We start from the raw sequence: 22,797 nt of genomic DNA on the forward strand, positions 1-22,797 counted from the left end.
CAAGGTGAGTAGGAGAACTGGGACCAGGCACAGACCAGGCCTATTACGGCTACCACATCTGTTGAATTGCATATGAGCTGAGCTGGGTTAGAGGGAGAGCCAGGCTAGGCTGACTGTACCCGCTGGTGCATGCATGAACCAGAGCAAGCACAGGTTAGTCAGATTTTGCGACAGCATCAGATGGCAAGTGTTGGGAAATGCGGGGGCAAGCCTTGTCAAACTAGACTGCAGAAGCACCATCAAAGTACAAGATCCAGAACTGGGAGTGGGCCCAGTAGGGAAACTTGGGCACCTACCTGATGGACTGCAGCTCCCACCAGTGAGCACGAGAGCCAGGGGTAGGGGTGGACCTGACTGGATAGGTGTGGCACCCACCAGCATAAGTGTGGGCTAGACAGTGGCACTGACTGGACTGAGCTTTGCTCCAACACCCACTGGTGTATACAAAAGCTAAATGGGATATAGGACAGAATGGACCAGTCCGCGCTCATACTGGCATATGCACAAACCAGGACAGGGGCAGGCTTTATAGGAGTTATTGGGAGTCATTCTGACTGGGCTACAGTTTCCTCTGGTGTACATTAGGACCGAGCATGAGGTAAGCAGGGTTGGGCTAGGCTGCAGCATCCGTTGGTTTGCGTAAGAGATGGGGCCAGAGGCAGAACCTAGCAACTGCAACCACAAGTGTACGTGTAAGGCTGATGCTTGTGACAGATTGAGCCAGACCCTGGACTAGCCAGCACATACAGCAGTCAGGTCTGGGGTCACTTCAGAGGAGGTTTCTTTGGAGAACCCTAACTGAACTGCTGGACTCAGAACTCCAACCACAGGGAGTATCTGTGGTCTGACCATGGAGTGCCTGTGTCAGAACTGGCCTTCCTCAGTTGCTGAACACGATGTAGTGGACAGCATGCCCAGACGCACATGCAAGATAGATATGCCAGTCCATTGGCGACTGCACAGGACATCTGGTACCATAGCAGAGCATGGAGGACAGAACAAATTGAACAACTCTCCCAGACAAGCATTGACAGCAAGCAGCTGCACGAATGGAGACCAAGGTGCACCATGTCAACAATGGACCTTGGAGCAATGACATCAACTGCATCTCAGAACCATCAAGACCACTTGAGCAGTACTCTTGGCGCATGCTCCACATCAGGGACCCTGGGATGACACTGGATGGTCATTCCCCACTCCCAGGTCCTGATGCAGTTAGGATGCTGGGTGTGGCTTCCCTGCTTCTATCTCCCCTTCTTCTAGATACAGGAAGAAGTAAAAGAAAATTGAAAACAATGGTCTCATCCATTTGCCCCTACTCCTCAACCCTTCCCACCCTAATCACAGGTCCAGATGGGCATGCATCCTTCTCAACTACGTAAACATCATCAAAAATAACTTTACAAAAAGAGAAGAAATTAAAATGCTGGAGAAGTTATGGAGAAATCAAAACTCATACACTACTGGTGAAAATATAAATCAGAACCCTTGGGGTATGTACACATCGAGCCTCTGGGTTGATATGAGGTGGCAGCTCCTCATCCCTGAGTACTGGGGCATATGGAAAATCATGAGTGGTTTCCCCCTTTGCCTCTCCCCTTCCCCCAGAAAAAAACAAGAAAAAATAGCAAATTTGGAAGCAATGAGTGCACCCATTTTTCCCAAACCTCAATCCTTCCCACCCTAATCCATTACGTAATCATTATAAAGAATAAAATTTACTAAAAAAAAAAGAGAATATAAATCAGTACAGTCATTGCAGAAAGCATGTTTCTTCTCAGAAAAAGACAGAATTGTATAATATCCAGCAAGCCTGCTACTAGGCATATAACTAAACCCAATACAATCATTATATCAAACAGACACACTCATGCTTATGTAAACATCATTTATATTAGCCAAGGTTTAAAATCAAACTGAAAGTCCAATAACAGATGCATAGTTTAATAATATTTTTCACATTAATGTGCATATATGGCATATATGATTACACATGTGTGAATATATTATATGTGTGTAAGTATACATGCATGTCTACATTATAATTATCACATTTTCACATGTATGCATCTGTACATGTACATTTGTGAATGTGTGTATATTGCATATATGTGCATGTATAAAATGTGTGTCCTATAGATGACATGTATATGTTATATGTATACACATACACACACACCGGGAAAGGCTATTCAGTTGGAAATTCTGTCATTTCTGACCTGGAGGACATTATATTAAGTGAAATGAATCAGACACAGACAAAACAAACAATATACGAGTTCATTCTTATGTGGAATCTAACCACATTGAGCACATATACATGTTCAGAGGAGAACAGTGGTTATCAGAAATTAGGAAGATGTGGGGGAAGGGTGGAATGAAGAGATTGGTTGAGCAGGTAAAGGCACAAGCAGAGAGGAATAACTGCTAGTGTTGTGCTTCACAGTGAGGTGACGACACTCAACGGCAACGTGTTGGATATCCCAAAATTACTAGAAGAGTGGTTTTTTTGTTTTTAAATGTTCCACTTCAAAGAAATTGTAAATGTAGGAAGTATTCGATATGCCAGTTACTGTGATCTATCACACTGAATTATATTTGATATGTTTCATGTCATAAATACTATTTTCCAATTTAAAAAAAAGCTAAGAAAGGAATACAAGGGCCCAGCAGTGTGGCTTAGTGGCTGAAGCCCTTGCCTTGAACACGCCCCGGGATCCCATATTGGCAGTGCCGGTTCTAATACCGGCAGCTCCACTGCCCATCCAGCTCCCTGCTTGTGGCCTGGGAAAGCAGTTGAGGACAGCCCAAAGCTTTGGGACCCTGCACCCACACGGGAGACCCTAAAGAGGTTCCTGGTTCCCGGCTTCGGATCGGCGCAGCACCAGCCGTTGCGCTCACTTGGGGAGTGAATCATTGGATGGAAGATCTTCCTCTCTGTCTCTCCTCTCTGTATATCTGACTGTGTAATAAAAATAAATAATAAATCTTTTAAAAAATTTTAAAAAGAAAGGGATACAAAAAGATACTCCGAGGAAATGGCAACTAAATGAAAGTATATACAGCTTCACTGATAGCATAAAAACAAAATTTAAAGAAAACAGACAGTAATGGAGGTAGGACAGGTAACTACCTAATAGTGGTAGGTTTATACTCACCACTAGAATCACCATGTTCCCCAATAATCCAGCCATGGCAGCTTGTGGGATGGACACCCAACTTCTCCCCAATTAGATAACGAAAACGAGCAGAGTCAAGATTACAGCCACTTCCAATGACACGAGAGGCAGGTAAGCCACTTATCTTCCAGACCACATATGTCAAAATATCCACTGTAAGAACAGTGGCATCACGTTAGAAATAAAATCATAACTTTTACAATTTGCTTTTCTGAATACAGATTTTGTGTATCAAAATGCCTTCCTTTCTGTATTTTGAATGAGTTTATTGTACATAAATATTACTATGTCAGTAAAGTTGTTTTCGTGGGGAAAAAAAAAAAGCAACGGTGTAGGGGCTGGCATTGCAGCATAGCAGGTGAAACTGCTGCCCACAAGGTTGCTGGTTCAAGACCCAGCTGCTCTACTTTTAATCCAACTCCCAGCTGATGACCTGGAAAAAGCAGCAGAAGACGGCCCAAGTGCTTGGGCCCCTGCTACCTATGTGGGAGGCCTTAGAGGATGCTTCCGGCTCCTGGCTTTGGATTGACTCATGCCTGACAATGCATTCATCTTATCAATGAACTAGAAAATGGGAGAGAAATCTGTCTTTCCCTCCCACTCTTTCTGTGGCTCTTTCAAATAAATAAATAAACCTTAAAAAAAAAAGTAGCAATGGAGGCCTGGCACAGTAGCCTAATGGCTAAAATCCTCGCCTTACATGGCTGGGATCCCATATGGGCACTGGTTCGTGTCCTGGCTGCCCACCTTCCCATCCAGCTCCCTGCTTGTGGCCTGCCCGTACCCATGTGGGAGATCCGGAAGAGCTCCTGGCTCCCAGCTTTGGATCAGCTCAGTTCTAGCTGTTGAGGCTACGAGGGAAGTGAATCACTGGACAGAACTTTCTGTCTCTCCTTCTCTCTATAATTTGCCTTTCCAATTAAAAAAAAATCAAAGAAATATTTTCAAAAAGCAATGATATGAAATATTTTCCTTAGGCAGTTAGGAGGGGAAAAGACTCACCTGGATTTGAAACAATAAGCATTTTACAGTCAGGACTATGACGGACAATTGTAGGAATGATGGATTTCATGATAGTCACATTACGTTGGACCAGAGCAAGGCGACCTTCTCCCTCCTGCTGCCTTGCACCTGCAGTGACAATAACTAATTTGGAATTTGCAGACACAGTGTAATCTAAAAAAAAAAAGAAATGATATTTGGATCAAGACTCCCAGGATCACCATGCCTTGACTCTTTAAAAAGTCCACTGCATGATCTTGGTAGCGAAGTACCCATCAGCCTTCATGGTACTGAAGTGCTCCATGCCTAAGGTTTGTAGACCAACAGACTCCTGCAGTGTGATCATCTTGCACAACCTGGAAAAACACTTGTCACTACTACTTGCTATTTCTCACATAGGCAGCTCTAAATTTTTTAGAATAACAGAATTTATTATCCCCCTAACCCAAATTCTCATGTGTTATTAACACTTAAGGCAATTAAAAGTCAATTGCTGGGGGGGGGGGAGGGTGTGGGGAGGGGTGGGGAGAATCCCAGTACCTATGAAACTGTATCACATAATACAATGTAATCAATGAATAAAAAAAAAAAAAAAAGAAAAAAGGGGGAAAAAAAGTCAATTGCCTGGCTTTTCAGAATAATTTATAATCAGAAACTCAATTCTCAGAATCTGTATCTACTTCTGCATTCTAAGAGTAGGAATGCATTTACTTCTATTAAAAATAACTAAATTTCAGATTGTAAACCAGTTCTTGATGCACACAAGATATACTAATTACGACTTTTCAGAGCAAGATCTGCCAGTGTTCTCACTCTTTCATAAGTCCTGGGGTCTGGCGACTCTTCCTGGAGTGAGTGGGCCTGAGATCAGGCACATGTTTGAGGCCCAAGGGGCAGGGGTGGATGAAGGGGAACGAAATACCTCAGGCTAGCATGGTATGCCTGTGGGCCATGCCTGGGGTCTTACGTAGGCACTTGCATCCCAGGTGAGTGGAGAGGTGAGGTCTCAGACTAGTCTGCATGAAAATCAGGGGTGGGCGAACCCAGTCCGCCATGTGCCCATGGCTCATGGCGGGCTGGGCCCGGACATGCCTGGGTGCGGCCTGCTTCCTTCTGGGGTGAGTACGCCGAGGGGGGAGGCCTCCGTGACTGGGCATGTCCGGGACCCACCCAACACCCTCATTGGGTGGTGGGTGAACGGGATTGGGGAGGGGCGCAACCTCGGGCCTGCAGGATTTAACCTCCGGCTGCCAGAGGCGAGCCGAGGGCTGCGGGAGAGGACGTCTAGCTTGGATCCCGAACCCAGTCCGCCATGTGCCCATGGCTCATGGCGGGCTGGGCCCGGACATGCCTGGGGGCTGTGCCTGCTGGCCGCCCGGCCGGGGAGCTCTGGGGTATTGGACATCTGAATCGCTGCTGAGATAGCTCTAGAGTGACCCCACTGTTTCTGGGATCTGAGTCAATCCTAAAGATTCCCAATGCCAGTAACTCTTCCTTTGAAGAACTTCCAATCCCTTAATAATGCTGAGCTTTGAACACCTATCAAGTAAAAGATAAGCTCCGGCTTGTGTAGCAGGCTGGCACCTAATGGTCCTCGGAGCAACCACGTGCAGGTGCGTGATTTACGGCTAGGAACGGTCCCAATCTGGGATGCCACAGCTGGGATGAGGTTCCCACCAAGGGGTGTATGTGCTGGAATGGGGGCTGCGTTCTATCTAGGAAACAGTTGCAGTCACCCGAGGCACTAGTGTGGGCTGGGATTGGATGCACCAGGCCGGTTCAGATCCCAGCACCATCTGGTGTTATGGAGAAACAGGGTAGATGTGGGACTGACTAGGCTGGGTCTCAATCCCCTTCTGAGCCATGTGTGAGCTGTATGTGGGTATGGACGAGCCATGGCTGGGCTGAAACATCCAACAACAAGAGTCAGAATGGGGTGAAAGCCAGCCAGGAAAAGCCACTGTTCCTGCTAGGACAGGAGGTGAACTGAGTAGGGTTGGCTCAAGAACCCCCTGGCAAGCGCAAAATCTGGCATTGGGAGGGGTTCTGATGGAGGAGCCTGGGCAACTCCTCTGGCAGGACACAGTCCCTGCAGGTAAGCGCGAGAAGCATGATTGGAAACAGCCCAGAATAGGCCATGGAAAGTTTCCCACTGGCATGCATTCGGCATGGGTCAGGAGCAGGCCAGGCTGAATCAGTTCATGTCATCCTCTGGCAAATCCGATCACCAGAACAGAGTGTGGAATGGGCCGGGTTTGGTTGCGACAAAACCAGTACACATTCTGGAACGCCAGGGCGTGGTTGCCTGTACTGGATATGAATGCAGCACCCATCCAGCACACGTGAGATCCAGGAAGGGAGGGGCAGAGCTGGCGGGGGGGTTAAGGGGCTGGTCCCCTCGCTGGACAACCACTCCCACTGGAGAGTGTTGGCTGGGATAGAGACAGACACGACTAAGCAAGGCTACAACACCTGTGCGCTGCATGTGGACAAGATCAGGGCCACAGCATCAGCTGGCAGAAGCTGGCACTGGGGACTAATTCTGTCGAGTCAAATCACAGGACCACCTAAAGAGTGCATAAACCGGGACAGAGAGACCTGGGAGGGAAAAAGTGGGTTCCCCCTTCTTGGGTCACTATTCCCGTGGGAGGGCATGAAAACTAGGACGGGGGCTGGGATGGCTAGACAGAGGCACTCAACAACATCTGTGAGGGCTGGATGGTTGAGTCGATTAGATAGAACTAAGCTTTAATACCCATTGACAAGTACCAGAGCCAAATGGGATGGGGGACAGACTGGTCTTCTGCTACACAAATTGGCAAACCAGGGTAGGGGGCAGGCTTGGTGGGGGTTATTGTGGGTCGCCCCGACTAGGCTGCAGCTCCCACTGGTTGATGTAAGGGCCGAACCAGACTGGACTGCAACACCCATTGGTTCCAGTGCAACTCGGGACTGAAAACAGAACCAACACAGCAATTGCAACCACCAGCTGATCAGGGTGATGGACTGTGCCGGGCCCTGTGCTTGCTAGAACATACAAGAATCTGGTCTGGGAATACCTCAAAGTATCTTTGGAGATCTCCCCACTTGAACTGCTGGACTCAGAATTCTAACCAAGAAAAGACAGAAGACAGAATAGGACAATCATTCATCTCAGCTACATGTTGGCAGCGAAATATGGGACAAATGGAGACTTCATGATGGACCATATCAATCAGTGGACCACCTCATCGAGCGAAACTGGCAGTGACTCATAACTGGAGAACTATTAACTCCACTTGAGCACATATCTCAGAGCATGCCCCACATCCGGGACTTGGGGTGGGCGGGAAACCGGGTGGGGCTTCTCCCTCAATATCCCCTTTTACCTCAGATACATGATGGAAACAATATGGACATAATAGCATTGCCCACCTCCCTATCCCCCTGAACCTTTTTTTTTTTTTCTTCTCTTTCTTGATTTTCCTTCAACTATAGTTAACTATGTAAAGATTGTCAACAACAATACAATAAAATGGATTATAAAAAAAAAAAAAAAAAAGAAAATCAGGGGTGGGGCAGAATGGGCAGGGCTAGGCTATGGCACCCACAATTGAGAGTTGGGACTAGGGGCGGCTGGCTAGACTAGGCCAGACCAGGCTGCAGCACCCAATGGCAAAGGCCAAGATGGAAGATGTGCTATGCCAAGCTGTGTCAGACCACTGGCATGTTTAAGATCTGTGACAGAGCAGGCCTGGTTGAGGAGCTAAGGGGATGTCCGAACTGGGTTGTGGTTCCTACTGGTGAGCACAAGAGCTGGAATAGGGGCTGCGGTCTGGGCTGGACATGACTGCAGTGTCCCTCAGCATTAGGGTGGAATGGTCTGTGGTATGCCAGACTGGGATAGGCTTCACCACTGCTGGTGCTCACAACAGCCAGGATGGGTTGTAGGAGAGGATGGGCTAGGTTTCAATACCTGCTGAACCATGTGAGAGCTGGGTCTGGGTATGGACCAGGAGTGGCTGGACTATAACATCAACAGTAAGAACCAGAACAGGGTTGGGCCAGTCGGGCAGGGCACTGTTCCTGCCAGGACAGAAGGCAGACTAAATCAGTCTGGGCCAATGACCCATTAGTGTGCATGAGATCTGCCACTGGGAGCAGATCTGATAAAGGAGCCTGGGGAACTCCTGTGTCAGGACTCAGTCCCTGCAGATGAATGCAAGAACCAAGGCTGGGAGCAGCCCAGACCAGTCCAGGTTATGACGGGTGAGGGGTGAACCTGGTAAAGGGGCAGCGAGGACTCCCTACCGGGCCACTGTTCCCACTAGAAAGTGTGAGAAATTGGGTCAGGAGCAGACCAGGCTGGCCAGGGATACAACACCCATTGGCCTGCATGTGAGCTGGTTTAGGGGAGAACCAGGCTAGCCTGACTGTTCCCACTGATACATGCATAAGCCAGAGTAAGGGCAGGTTAGTTGGGCTTTGCCATAGCATCAGCTGGCAAGTGCTGGAATTGGGAACAAATCCTGTCAAGTTAGACTGTAGAACCACCTGGAGAGTCCAAGATCTGGGAGTGGGCCCAATAGGGAAACTGTGGGCATCTCTCTGATGGGCTGCAACTCCCAATGGTAAGCATGAAAACCAAGGCTGGAGACAGACCTTGTTAGACAGGCTGTGGCACCCGCAGGTATGAATGTGGACTGAATACTGAGGTCAGTGGGGTTGAACTAGCCTCCAATGCCCATGAATTTGTACAAGAGCTATATGGGATATGTGACAGACTGGACCAGTCAGCTGCACTGGCAAGCATAGGAGTCAGAGCGAGAGGTGAGCCTAATGGGGGGTTTGGGGATCACCCTGACTAAGCTACAGCTCCCACTAGTGTGTGTGGTGGGCAGTGTTGGGCTGAGCTGCAGCATCCATTGGTTTATATAAAAGACAGAGCTGGAGACAGTACTGATCCAGCAATTGCAGCTACCAATGTGTGCATAGGCTGTGAGTGACCCTACACTGGCAAGCCCAGGACAACAAAGCCAACCCTGTACTAACACACAATAGGTCTGGGATCACTTCAGACAAGGTTTCTTTGGGAATCTCCTCAACTGAACTGTTAGACTCAGAACTCTACCCATGGGGAGACTCACAGGATCTGTGGACTGACCATAAACTGCATGTGTCAGAACTGGGCCTCCACAGTGGCCAAGACAGAGCAGTGAATGGCATACCCACATGCACAAGGAGCATATGGCAGTCCATCAGGGCCTGCAGAAGACATCTAGTACCACAGCAGAGGATGGAGGGCAGAACAATTTGGCCTAGTACCCCAGCCAAGTATAGACAGCAAATATCTGGATAAACAATGACTCTAAGGTGGATTATGTCAGCCAGTGGACCTTGGAAGGATTTTCTCATTCTTAGAACAACGAAATCAACAGCATTTCTTAACTATCGAAACCACTTGATCAGAACTCTGAGAGCATGCTCCACATTGGGTACCCAGTGACATCAAGTGGCCATTCCCTGTCCCTGGGTACTGAGGCAGTTGGGAGGCTGGGAGACTGGGTGCGGCCTATCCCTTTCTACCCTTCTCTACTCCTTCCCCTAGATACAGGAAGAAGAAAAAGAAAATTTGGAAAAATGGTCTCACTCACTTTCCCCTAATTTTTAACCTTTCCCATCCTTATCAATTACATAAACATCATCAACATAATGTTATGCTACAATAATAAGAAAACCGAATGAATTTTTTTAAAAGATTTACTTATTTTCATTGGAAATTCAGATACAGAGGAAGATCTTCCGTCCAATGATTCACTCCCCAAGTGAGCCGCAACGGCCGGTGAGCGCCAATCCAATGACAGGAGCTAGGAACTTCCTCCAGGCCTCCCACACAGGGGCAGGGTCCCAAGGCTTTTGGCCGTCCTCAACTGCTTTCCCAGGCCACAAGCAGGGAGCTGGATGGGAAGTGGAGCTTCTGGGATTAGAACCGGCGCCCATATGGGATCCCGGGGTGTTCAAGGTGAGGACTTTAGCCGCTAGGCCACACTGCTGGGCCCGAGCCAGGCCCTTTTTAAAATTTTCATTCAGGGTCCGGCGCGTTGGCCGGAGGACCTAGCCACTAAGGTCCTCACCCTTAATGCGCCAGGATACCATATGGGCGCCGGTTCTAATCCAGGTAGCTCCACTTCCCATCTAGCTCCCTGCTTGTGGCCTGGGGAAGCAGTAGAGGACGGCCCAAGGCTTTGGGACCCTGCACCCGCATGGGAGACCTGGCAGAGGTTCCTGGTTCCTGGCTTTGGATCGGCGCAGTAGCGGCCCATTGCGGCTCACTTGGGGAGTGAAACATCGGACGGAAGATCTTCCTCTCTGTCTCTCCTCTTCTCTGTATATCTTACTGTAATAAAATAAATAAATCTTTAAAAATAAATAAATAGGGCCCTGCGGCGTGGCCTAGCGGCTAAAGTCGTCACCTTGAACGCCCCGGGATCCCATATGGGCGCCGGTTCTAATCCCGGCAGCTCCACTTCCCATCCAGCTCCCTGCTTGTGGCCTGGGAAAGCAGTTGAGGATGGCCAAAAGCCTTGGGACCCTGCACCCGTGTGGGAGACCCGGAACAGGTTCCGGGTCCTGGCTTCGGAACGCACCGGCCATTGTGGTCACTTGGGGAGTGAATCATCAGACGGAAGATCTTCCTCTCTATCTCTCCTCCTCTATGTATATCTGACTTTGTAATAAAAATAAATAAATCTTTTATAAATAAATAAATAAATAAATAAATAAATAAATAAATAAATAAATAAATAAATATAAAGGGCCTGGCTCAGTAGCCTAGCAGCTAAAGTCCTCGCCTTGAGCGCCCCGGGATCCATTATCGGCACCAGTTCTAATACCAGCAGTCGTGCATCCAGTTCCCTGCTTGTGGCCTGAGGAAGTAGTCGAGGATGGTCCAAAGCCTTGGGACCCTGCACCCGCATGGGAGACCCAGATGAAGCTCCTGGATTCGGACTGGTGCAGTTCCGGCTGTTGCAGTCACTTGGGGGGTGAGTTATCAGATAGATCTTCCTCTTCGTCTCTCCTCCTCTCTATATACATCTGACTTTGCAATAAAACTAAATACATATTTTTAAAAAGAAAATTCAAAAAGATGCACTAATTAGTAAAATTAACCACCAGTCTTCAAATTGTTTCAAATATTGAATCCAGTGCCGACACGCTTATTAACCCAAGCTGCACTACTGGTTTTTTTCTAAATGTTATATAGCTGAGAGTTCTTTTCCATGTCAGTAAATTCGGAAACTTAGTCAAAATATCCCATTTCTAGATTTTAAATTTATTTGAAGAGTTTTCATCCACCAGTTCATTCCCTAAATGCCCATAAATGGCTGGGGTAGGGAGCAGGGTCAAAGAACGCAATCCAGGCGGCGTGGCCTAGCAGCTAAAGTCCTCGCCTTGAAAGCCCCGGGATCCCATATGGGCGCCGGTTCTAATCCCGGCAGCTCCACTTCCCATCCAGCTCCCTGCTTGTGGCCTGGGAAAGCAGTTGAGGACGGCCCAATGCATTGGGACACTGCACCCGTGTGGGAGACCCGGAAGAGGTTCCGGGTTCCCGGCTTCGGATCGGCGCTCACCGGCCATTGCGGCTCACTTGGGGAGTGAATCATTGGACGGAAGATCTTCCTCTGTCTCTCCTCCTCTGTGTATATCTGGCTGTAATAAAATGAATAAATCTTAAAAAAAAAAAAAAAAAAAAAAACGCAATCCTGGCTACCATGAGCTCCCTGGCAGGACTCCATTACTTTAACCATCACTGCTTCCTCCCAGGATGCACACAGCCAGGATGCTGGAGTCAGGAGCAGGGCCGGCATGGAATCCAGGTACCCTGAGTGGGAACATGAGCAGACAAGCTGGCAACTGACCCACCAGGCCAAATGCATCTCTCCCTGGAATTTGTTAGAATCTTCTGATGTCTTTAATGGTCTCTAATTTCACACAATTGTACCTACATGAAGGATTTATTATTTATCCTTTCTGAGACTATTTGCCTTCTTGTATCTGCGGGCTTCAAATTTTCATTAATTATACAAAAGGTTCAGTCATATCTCATTGAATGTTTCATCTGTACCCCTAAATTTTTTTAAATTGGAAAGGCAGATTTAGAGGAGACAGAGATCTTCCATCCACTGGTTCACTCCCCAAGCGGCTGCAATGACCAGAGCTGAGCTGATCTGAAGCCAGGAGCCAGGAGACTCTTCTCGGTCTCTCACACAGGTACATGGTCCCAAGGCTGGGAACTGGATGGGGAGTGGATCAGCTGTGACATGAACTGGCACCCAAATGGGACCCTAGTGCATGCAAAGCAAGCATTTAACCACTAGGCTACCATGCCAGGCAGGCACTGTACCCTTAATTTTTCTAACTAGATGCACAGTACACTGTTATTTTACCCTCTGTGATCCTCAATCTGTCATATTTTCTGCTTCTTTCTGACTTTTCTTTTTTTCATTTTTATTCATTTTTTTTATTGGAAAGCTGGATATACAGAGAGGAGGAGAGACAGAGAGGAAGATCTTCCATCCAATGTTTCACTCCCCAAGTGAGCCGCAACGGGCCGGTGCTGTGCCGATCCGAAGCTGGGAACCAGGAACCTGTTCTGGGTCTCCCGTGTGGGTGTAGGGTCCCAAAGCATTGGGCCGTCCTCTACTGCTTTCCCAGGCCACAAGCAGGGAGCTGGATGGGAAGTGGAGCTTCCGGGATTAGAACCGGCGCCCATATGGGACCCCCGGGGTGCGTTCAAGGCGAGGACTTTAGCCCACTAGGCCACATCGCCGGGCCCTCTTTCTGACTTTTCAATAACTTTTTCTTCAAATACTACCTATCCCTAAATCCACTGAGCCTTTATCCCATTACATTTCACAATTTGAAGTTGTATTTTGGGGCCAGGTGTGGTGGTCTAACAGCTAATGTCCTCACCTTGTGAGGACATCATCGCTTCACTAAGTGAGAAAGAGATACATGGTAAAGGTAAATTCATTCAAAACAGAGGTTTGGAGAATGGTGGGATCTGAATTGGTTTTGGCCTGGTGCAGCCCTGGTCATTGTGGCCATCTGAAGAGTGAACCAGCACATGGACTCTCTCTTCCCCACTCCTGCTCCCTCTAGCTCTGACTTTGAAAAAAGTAAAGAAATTTAAGAAAGCAGGCCCCATGGCGTGGGCTAGCAGCTAAAGTCCTCGCCTTCAATGCACTACAATCCCATATGGATGACATTTCTAATCCAGGCGGCTCCACTTCCCATCCAGCTCCCTGCTTGTGGCCTGGGAAAGCAGTTGAGGACGGCCAAAAGCCTTGGGACCCTGCACCCGTGTGGGAGACCCGGAACAGGTTCAGGGTCCTGGCTTCGGATCGGCACAGCACCGGCCATTGCGGTCACTTGGGGAATGAATCATCGGACGAAAGATCTTCCTCTCTGTCTCTCCTCTCTGTATATCTGACTTTGTAATACAAATAAATAAATCTTTAAAAAAAAAGAGTCAATCTGTTGAAATACAGTATCAATGATAGCACTATACGAGCACAATTCAATGCATGACAAAACAATTACTTTTCCAATTTTCTAAGGCTTCTTAATTGTCTGTGCTATGATGTCAATAAAAATGGGGCCAAATTCTCGATGTTCTGTGTTCGGTGGCCTCATCCCAAGTTTTGAATTTTGCTTCTCTACTATAGAAAGAAAACCAGGTTGAAGCATACAAACAAACACACTCACTGTATTACAGAAATGACTCACAACTACATATCCTTAGGAAAATATGTAAGACAGAATGACAAATTTAAGAGGTATTTGAATATTATTACACCAGGTTAAAAAATACATGCAGATGGGCCCAGAGCCGTGGCCTAGCGGCTAAAGTGCTCGCCTAGAACACGCCAGGATCCCATATGGGCACCAGTTCTAATCCCAGCAGCTCCGCTTCCCATCCAGCTCCCTGCTTGTGGCTTGGGAAAACAGTCGAGGATGGCCCAAAGCCTTGGGACCCTGTACCCACGTGGGAGACTTGGAAGAAATTCCTGGCTCCTGGCTTCAGATCAGCACAGCACCAGCCATTGCAGTCACATACAGATATAAACAAAATCGTAACAGAAGAGATTCAAACCTTCTTTACAACTAGCCTGCACTTTCAAAATGTTCTCTAAATTATAATGCTTTTTCCTACAAATTAACTTTTTAGACAGTATGTCCTGATGACAAAGTATTTCAAATTTTATGCCTAAGATCAGTTTAATAAATGTACCACTTTTTCTAAAGCTCTGAAAATAACTTTATGAAACTAAAATGAACCTTTTCCAGATGTAATCTTTGAAGTACTAAAGAAGAGACTGCCATGTTGAAGATCCATCGTCTCTCCCTTCAGTTTGTCCTCCGCAACATCCACAAGGGCAAGCTCATCAGCCAAATCCTAAAACACATAAAAGCTCAAATTAAAATGTTCCGGAAAATGTTCCTAGATAACGTTTAGGAGAATGTGAAGCTTATAATCAAAGGAGTCTCATATTTATGGTATGGCAATACATGATACAAAAACGGTTTACAAATTACCTCAGACTGACCAGCAGTCAAATTAAACATTAAGCAGCAGCAAAAAATTATGTTTTTGCTTTATCATAACTGTAAGAAATTGTAGAACAACTCCTCTATCAGGATGCAGTCCCTGCAGGTGAGCACAAGAATCAAGGCTGAGAGCAGTCCAGACCAGCCCAAGTTACACTGTACACTGGCATATGAATGGCACAGGTCAGGGGCAGGCAAGGCTGGGCCAGTTCATAACACCCACTGCCATATCTGAGGTACGGGACAGGCAGGTTGGGCTGCAACAGTAACCAGTTCACATTAGGGCCAGGGCTGGAGGCAGGCTGGGCTAGGCTGCAGTAACCACCAGCATATGCTGGAACTAGGAGCAGTCTGGATAAGGCCAGGCTACAGCATCAATTGGGGTGACAGGCGAGCCTGGTAAAGAGGCAGCGAAATTGCCCTACTGGGCAACTACTCCCACTAGCAAGTGTGAGAACTGGGAGCAAAGGCAGACAAGGTTAGCCAGGAATACAACACCCATTGGCCTGCATGTGAGCTGAGCTGGGTTAGAGGGAGAGCCAGGCTAGGCTGACTGTACCCGCTGGTGCATGCATGAACCAGAGCAAGCACAGGTTAGTCAGATTTTGCGACACCATCAGATGGCAAGTGTTGGGAAATGCGGGGGCAAGCCTTGTCAAACTAGACTGCAGAAGCACCATCAAAGTACAAGATCCAGAACTGGGAGTGGGCCCAGTAGGGAAACTTGGGCACCTCCCTGATGGACTGCAGCTCCCACCAGTGAGCATGAGAGCCAGGGGTAGGGGTGGACCTGACTGGATAGGTGTGGCACCCACCAGCATAAGTGTGGGCTAGACAGTGGCACTGACTGGACTGAGCTTTGCTCCAACACCCACTGGTGTATACAAAAGCTAAATGGGATATAGGACAGAATGGACCAGTCCACGCACATACTGGCATATGCACGAACCAGGACAGGGGCAGGCTTTATAGGAGTTATTGGGAGTCATTCTGACTGGGCTACAGTTTCCTCTGGTGTACATTAGGACCGAGCATGAGGTAAGCAGGGTTGGGCTAGGCTGCAGCATCCGTTGGTTTGCGTAAGAGATGGGGCCAGAGGTAGAACCCAGCAACTGCAACCACAAGTGTACGTGTAAGGCTGATGCTTGTGACAGATTGAGCCAGACCCTGGACTAGCCAGCACATACAGCAGTCAGGTCTGGGGTCACTTCAGAGGAGGTTTCTTTGGAGATCCTCCCACCCACCCAACTGAACTACTAGAATAATTGCAGCATCTGTGGTCTGACCATGGAGTGCCTGTGTCAGAACTGGCCTTCCTCAGTTGCTGAACACGATGTAGTGGACAGCATGCCCAGACGCACATGCAAGATAGATATGCCAGTCCATTGGCGACTGCACAGGACATCTGGTACCATAGCAGAGCATGGAGGACAGAACAAATTGAACAACTCTCCCAGACAAGCATTGACAGCAAGCATCTGCACGAATGGAGACCAAGGTGCACCATGTCAACAATGGACCTTGGAGCAATGACATCAACTGCATCTCAGAACCATCAAGACCACTTGAGCAGTACTCTTGGCGCATGCTCCACATCAGGGACCCTGGGATGACACTGGATGGCCATTCCCCACTCCCAGGTCCTGATGCAGTTAGGATGCTGGGTGTGGCTTCCCTGCTTCTATCTCCCCTTCCTCTAGATACAGGAAGAAGTAAAAGAAAATTGAAAACAATGGTCTCATCCATTTGCCCCTACTCCTCAACCCTTCCCACCCTAATCACAGGTCCAGATGGGCATGCATCCTTCTCAACTATGTAAACATCATGAAAAAAATTGCTGGAACTGAGATTGTTATCCTTTATGTAACAGTTACAAAACCAGGACGAGAAGGGCACTGTGGAAGAGTGTTAAGATGGTACTTGGGATGCCCATTATCCCATGTCAGAGTGTCTGGTTTCAGTCATGGCTAATACACCTGGGAGGCATCAGATAATGACCCAAGCACTTGAGTTTCTGATACCGATATGGAACACCTGGATGGAGTTCCAGGTGCCTGGCTTTGGTCTGGCCTAACCCAAGCTGTTGCAACGTATTTGGGAAATGAATCAATGTCTCTCTCTTACCCCTTCTACCCACCCATCTACTACTTCCCCCCTCCCTACTGTACTCCCTCCTTCTCTGACAATCTGCCTTCCAAATAAATAAATCTTTTTCTAAAGGGAAAGTTATGAAGTTCTCTGACAGGATTTCTATACCAAATATTAAGCCTAATTTTTTGAGTTGGCAGAAGCTACTTTTAGCCTACAATCTTGCAGCCAGAGAAAAGGCAGCTAATTACAGTGAACATCTGCTGTTTTCAGCAATCTCTTCTTCATATCTGTCCCTGGTATCCCCTTTTCTGGTAATAAAATTCCTCTTTTCTATAGAAACTCTATTGAATGTGATGCAGTGCAGTTCAACAGCTAGCTATGACCAGCATCAGCCTATTGTACCATCCCTTTCTTCCAACTACAGCAGTTAGTTCCCAAACGGCATATGGCACAGACACAACACATGGACACAATTTTGACCAGGTTTGAAAATGAAACATGGAAAACCAAATCTTAGTTTTCTTTGGAATCATGAGCTCGAAGAATGACATAGGACTTTCTATAAATAAATTGTATCTCTTTACCTTTACCACGATATGGAAAGACCATGCCTAAGAATTAAGCCAACAGAAGGAATCTAAACCAACAAGATATGTGGAACCACGTCTTGCTATATCTGAGCGTCAGAACCCAGGAGCACACGAAGCCTGTTCTGCTGATTTTTCTGCTATTTAATCAATGTCAATGCTTTTTGCTAACTTTAATTTTCAACATTCATCAGATGAAAACGGAGTTCAGTTATAGTAGATTCCAGTGGCAAGACTTCCAAAGCTTAACAGTAAAAGACATGGTCAAAGTCCCTACTTACTACTATTTTTTTTATGAGATCAGATGCCATCTGGTCTTTTTGGAGAACTGTAGACAGTCACCCATGTTACCCATGGATGACGGGATGACTGGTTTCAAGATACCAACAACCACAGACACTCCAGCCTTGTTTTAAATGGCTATAATTGGGGCTGACATTGTGGAACGTTCAGTTAAATTGCTGCTTGGGATCTTCACATTCCATATCAGAGTGTCAATTCAAGTCCCAGGTTCTCTGCTTCTCTGCAGTTTCCTGCTAACATACTGTAGGAAGCAGCATTTGATGGTCCAAATGCCACACGGGATACCTGAATGGAATCCCTTGGCTCCTGGCTTTTAACATTTTCAATTCATGGCTGGTTCAATCTATGTATGTGGAACCTATGGAGACACGGAAGCCCAACTATATTCTAAAAGTAAGCCATGTGTAATACATCAAAAATGGGAGGAGAATAAGAAATTTAATACAGAAGGATCACATGACACTTCTTAGCTAACTGATAGGAAAACCAGATCACATGTGTGGATCTTCTATATCAGTCTGTGTCTCAGAGTCTGATCAGGAAAGCAGAAATAATTCCAAGCATTTCAATAATTTTTTTACATTTATTATTTTTTTATTTTTTTAAAGATTTATTTATTTTATTACAAAGTCAGATATACAGAGAGGAGAGAGGAAGATCTTCCATCCGATGATTCACTCCCCAAGTGAGCCGCAACGGCCGGTGCGCGCTGATCCAAAGCCAGGAACCAGGAACTTCTTCTGGGTCTCCCACGCGGGTGCAGGGTCCCAAGGCTTTTGGCCGTCCTCAACTGCTTTCCCAGGCCACAAGCAGGGAGCTGGATGGGAAGTGGAGCTGCTGGGATTAGAACCGGCGCCCATATGGGATCCCGGGCGCATTCAAGCCGAGGACTTTAGCTGCTAGGCCATCGCGCTAGGCCCTCAACATAAATTTTTAGAAAGATTTTATATGAAAGGCAGAGTTACAGAGGGAGAGAGACCTCTGTTGCTCACTCTCCAAATGGCTCCAAAGGGCTCAGCCAAGCCAAGCCAGGAGCTAGGAGCTTTCTCAGGCTTTCTCACATGGGCAGCAGGTGCTTGAGCCATATTCTGCTGCTTGCCCAGGTACACCAGCAGAGAGCTGGATCAGAAGTGGAGTGCCCAGAACTCAAACAAGCACCCATAAAGGATGGTAGACTGCAGCCAGTAGCTTAAACCATTACACCACAATCAAGGCCTCCAGAATTTAATGTAGGGAATTGATTAGACTGATTTCACAGGCTTCAAAGAGCAAAAACGGAATATTTGTGGTAACCAGAGATAGACAGCAACCACAATTAGAAGCTACCATTCACAAAACTAAGGGGAATAAGTTCCCCATTTACTTGTTTACACTCTAAATACCCACAAAGGCTGGGGCTGGGCCAGGGCTAGGGCTGGGGCTGGGCCAGGGCTGGAGCCAGAAGCCAGGGACTTAATCCAGAGCTCCCACATGGGCAGAAGAGATCCAGCCACCTGAGCCATCCCTTGCTGTCTTCCTGGTTGTGCATTGGCAGAGAGCTGAAACTGGATGCTGGAGCCAACTACCACACCCCAGCATTCTGCTCTGGAACATGGGTTTCTCCACTGGCATCTTACACGCAGGTTAAACATCCAGTCCATGAATATATATAATTTAATATCCTTCATTACTTCCAATGTATTCACAATATACATGAACATTATATGAAGGTCCTAAACTATTCTACCTCACTTGGCTACTTGCCAGAGTGTAGTTTATTTCTGTTTTTTTTTTTAAGGGTTTTTTTTACCCTTCGCCTTTCCTCGTAACTAGAGTTCTGACATCTCATGGTAAAGATGCCTTGGAAGTAGGTCTTTGTGATTCATCATGCTGAACAGTGACGTTTATGTATCTACAAACATTATGTCCTGCCATTTCAGAAGTTTTCCTCAAAAAGGGTTTCAATTTTCTTTTTTATTTCTTCAGCAACATATTGGTTATTCAGTAGCATGATTTTGAACTTCATGTTGTTGTAAATTTTCTATTACTCTTCCTGTTATGATTTTCATTTACAGCTTTTCATTTAAGGGAAGGTATAATAACTATGTAATTGAAAACTATCATAACCAGTTGTGAAGATGCAATGCAATATGCATTTCTAATTCCAAATCAAAGATGAACTGCCAAAGAAACTGTTAAACCTATCTTGATAGGGCCTGACACGAGAGCGTAGTGGTTAAAGTCCTCGCCTTGAATGCCCCGGGATCCCATATGGGCACCAGTTCTAATCCCAGCAACTCTACTTCCCATCCAGTTCCCTACTTGTGGCCTGGGAAAGCAGTCGAGGATAGCTCGATGCCTTGGGACCCTGCACCCGTGTGGGAGACCTGGAAGAGCTTCTGGCTCCTGGCATTGGATCGGCACAGCACCGACCGTTGAGGCTGCTAGAGGAGTGAATCATCGGACGGAAGATCTTCCTCTCTGTCTCTTCTCCTTCTTGTATATCTGAGTTTCCAATAAAAATAAATGAATCTTTTTTAAAAATGTATCTTGACAACAGGATGAAGGCCTCTCTGCCACTGTCCATATCTACAATGTGAGGGTATGCTTAAATTGCACAATGATGGACATATGACTGTTTATGAAGGACTATATTGCTGTAATAATATAGGGGAAATCAGTGAGGGGAGCAGAGTTCGGAGGGGGAAGGGGAAATCCTACAGCCTATGCAACTGCATTATGAAATAATAATTATAATTTTAAAAAGTTTCATCTTCATCTTTTTTTAAAGATTTAGTTATTTTTATTGCAAAATCAAATATACAGAGAAGAGGCGAGGCAAAGAGGAAGATCTTCCATCCGATAATTCACTCCCCAAGTGATCACAACAGCTGGAGCTGCGCTAGTCCGAAGCCAGGAGCCTAGAGCTTCTTCCAGGTCTCCCACATAGGTACAGGATCCCTCAACTGCTTTCCCAGACCACAAGCAGGGCGCTGGATTGGAAGTGGAGCTGCTGGGATTAGAACCAACACCCATATGGGTTGCTGACATGTGCAAGGCAACGATTTCAGTTGCTAGGTCACCGCGCTGGGCCCCATCTTAATCTTTAATAATTTTCTCCCTGTTTTCTCTTGAATGTTACTGGATCACTTGAAGAATTGATCCTTTAACTTCAACGATTTTTTCCAATCCATCTTTGTCTGACAGTCTACTTCCCAGTAGCTCAGGAGCAAGAAAGCTCACACTCACTGCACACCATGCAGACATTCACCTAATCCTACTGCACCCAATAGGATGCCTGTGTTCTGTTGTCCTTGATGTCTTTAAAGGCAAAGCCTGTGAAATTCAGTGTCACCAAAGAACAAACTCCCCGTTTGCCTGTGGGAATGTGAAAGGTGGCTGCCTGGTGGACTAAGATACATATGGGAATCTCATGCTTTTCTTTCTCCTCATAAACCTTCAATCAACCCTTCTGTTTTTAACCCCATGTCACACTTCCACTTCATGAGGAATCTGCACTTGCAATTTCTAAGCTTTTCTTGCATTCTGGAATTGAACTGGCTTTGCTTCTTGTCATCTTGCTCTGAAGGTTTCCAAACACTAAACTGTTTAGTACGGTAATTAGGAGCACAGAACCTATGTTCAGATTTGACTCATCCACCTAGTAGGTGTCTATTTATAAATGTAGACAATCAAAGTAACAAAGCTCTGAAAGTTACTACGAAGATAAATAATACATTCAAAACAAGAGAACAAAAACCATAAAACAGATGGAAAGACACTGCAAGTTCACGGATTGGAAGGTCTAAGCTAGTTGTCCATATTTGTTAGAGGTATGTGGTCTACATCCTGCATCCTATATAAAAGTATCTGATTTTAACTTCTAACTCTGACTCCTGATTCCAACTTAACCCACTGCACCACAATACTAGCCTGAAATATGCACTTTTCAAGATGTATTTGAAAGGCAGAATGACAGAGGGGGAGGGAAGGAGAGAGTGAGCAAGCACAATTCCTCCCAGCAACAGGGACGAGGCAGGATCAAGCTGGGAATTCCAGCTGAGTCTCCAGTGTGGGGAGGTGGCAGGGGCCCAATAGGTTAACTATCATGTGCTGTCTCACGTGCTCATTAGCAGGGAGCTGATCTGGAAGTGGGGAGCAGTCATGACCAGAAACTAGACATCCCAAGTGCATCCCAAAAGGTCACCCCGTGAATAAATTTCAATAGCCTAGCCATATTCAGCTCCAAATAAATATTTCACAAACTAAATCCAAATCGGATGAGAAGACACGTATTTGCTGTCGAAAATTCACCCTGCTGTTTGAACTCAGCAACATCGAAGACCTAAAAGTGCCTCCTTGATGTCTAGCCACTGATGGACTTGCCTAAGCACTCACCTTCAGCAAGATACAAATAGCACAAGCCATGCCCACAGCACCAGTCCCGACGATGGTGATCTTGCACTGGGAGGCCTTGTCTTCTGCGATCAGATTCTCGATAAGTTGCTCCTTCACTGTCGACATCCTGAGGGCCTGACAGGAATACGGCCATTCAGGGAGCCCCATTCTCACAGCCACGAGGTACTAAACACAGGGAACAGCCAAGGAACTACCTACCTCTCCTGAGCTTACAGAATGTTGGAGCTGGGAGGAGGAAAGCTAAAGAACGGCCTAGTCAGTGTGGTGGGAAAGTTGTCTTCTGAGGAAAAGCTTCCTTACTTCTTCTCCCCACCCCCCACCAGCATCTCCCCCGCCCCCGCCCCCGCCACTCACTAATGCTCTGCTTGGCGTCAACAGATGGCCCGAGAGCGCAAAGACCAGAGTGGCATCGGCAAACGACACCAACGACAGTTAACGTGCCAAGCCCAGCAACTGTCACTGCCCGCGAGCTGCCACGTGAGGACGCTTCCACGCGCTGTTGTCCACGTCACACGCAAACTCCACCCCTACAGCGGCCCAGGCGCAGGCGCATTGGGCAAGGCTAGGTGTCCGTGTGCACAGCTCCTTTGCGTGGTTATCCCAATGTTGATTTCGAGGCTTCTAGAGGCACCCTGAGTGTGCAAGAC

The 22,797-nt window shown here is 46.9% G+C and overlaps 1 protein-coding gene across 2 annotated transcripts in view; it reads right to left on the reverse strand.

Annotated features, from left to right (window-relative positions):
• Window positions 1-22,572, reverse strand: part of LOC101517020 (L-lactate dehydrogenase C chain) — a 36,236-nt gene extending 13,664 nt beyond the window's left edge. The window contains exons 1-5 of one of the 2 annotated variants that reach the window (XM_058662476.1): window positions 22,505-22,572; window positions 22,130-22,264; window positions 14,502-14,619; window positions 4,182-4,355; window positions 3,159-3,332 (exon numbers count right to left, since the gene is read on the reverse strand). In XM_058662476.1, the coding sequence (XP_058518459.1) occupies window positions 3,159-3,332; window positions 4,182-4,355; window positions 14,502-14,619; window positions 22,130-22,255 (592 nt within the window). In that variant the 5' untranslated portion in view covers window positions 22,256-22,264; window positions 22,505-22,572. Of the gene's footprint in view, window positions 1-3,158; window positions 3,333-4,181; window positions 4,356-14,501; window positions 14,620-22,129; window positions 22,265-22,348; window positions 22,455-22,504 lie in introns of those variants that run through there. The other variant, XM_058662477.1, reaches the window with a different exon arrangement.
• Window positions 22,573-22,797: the final 225 nt, after the last annotated feature.

This window comes from Ochotona princeps, chromosome 4 (genome assembly GCF_030435755.1).
Source record: "Ochotona princeps isolate mOchPri1 chromosome 4, mOchPri1.hap1, whole genome shotgun sequence".
NCBI lineage: Eukaryota > Metazoa > Chordata > Mammalia > Lagomorpha > Ochotonidae > Ochotona > Ochotona princeps.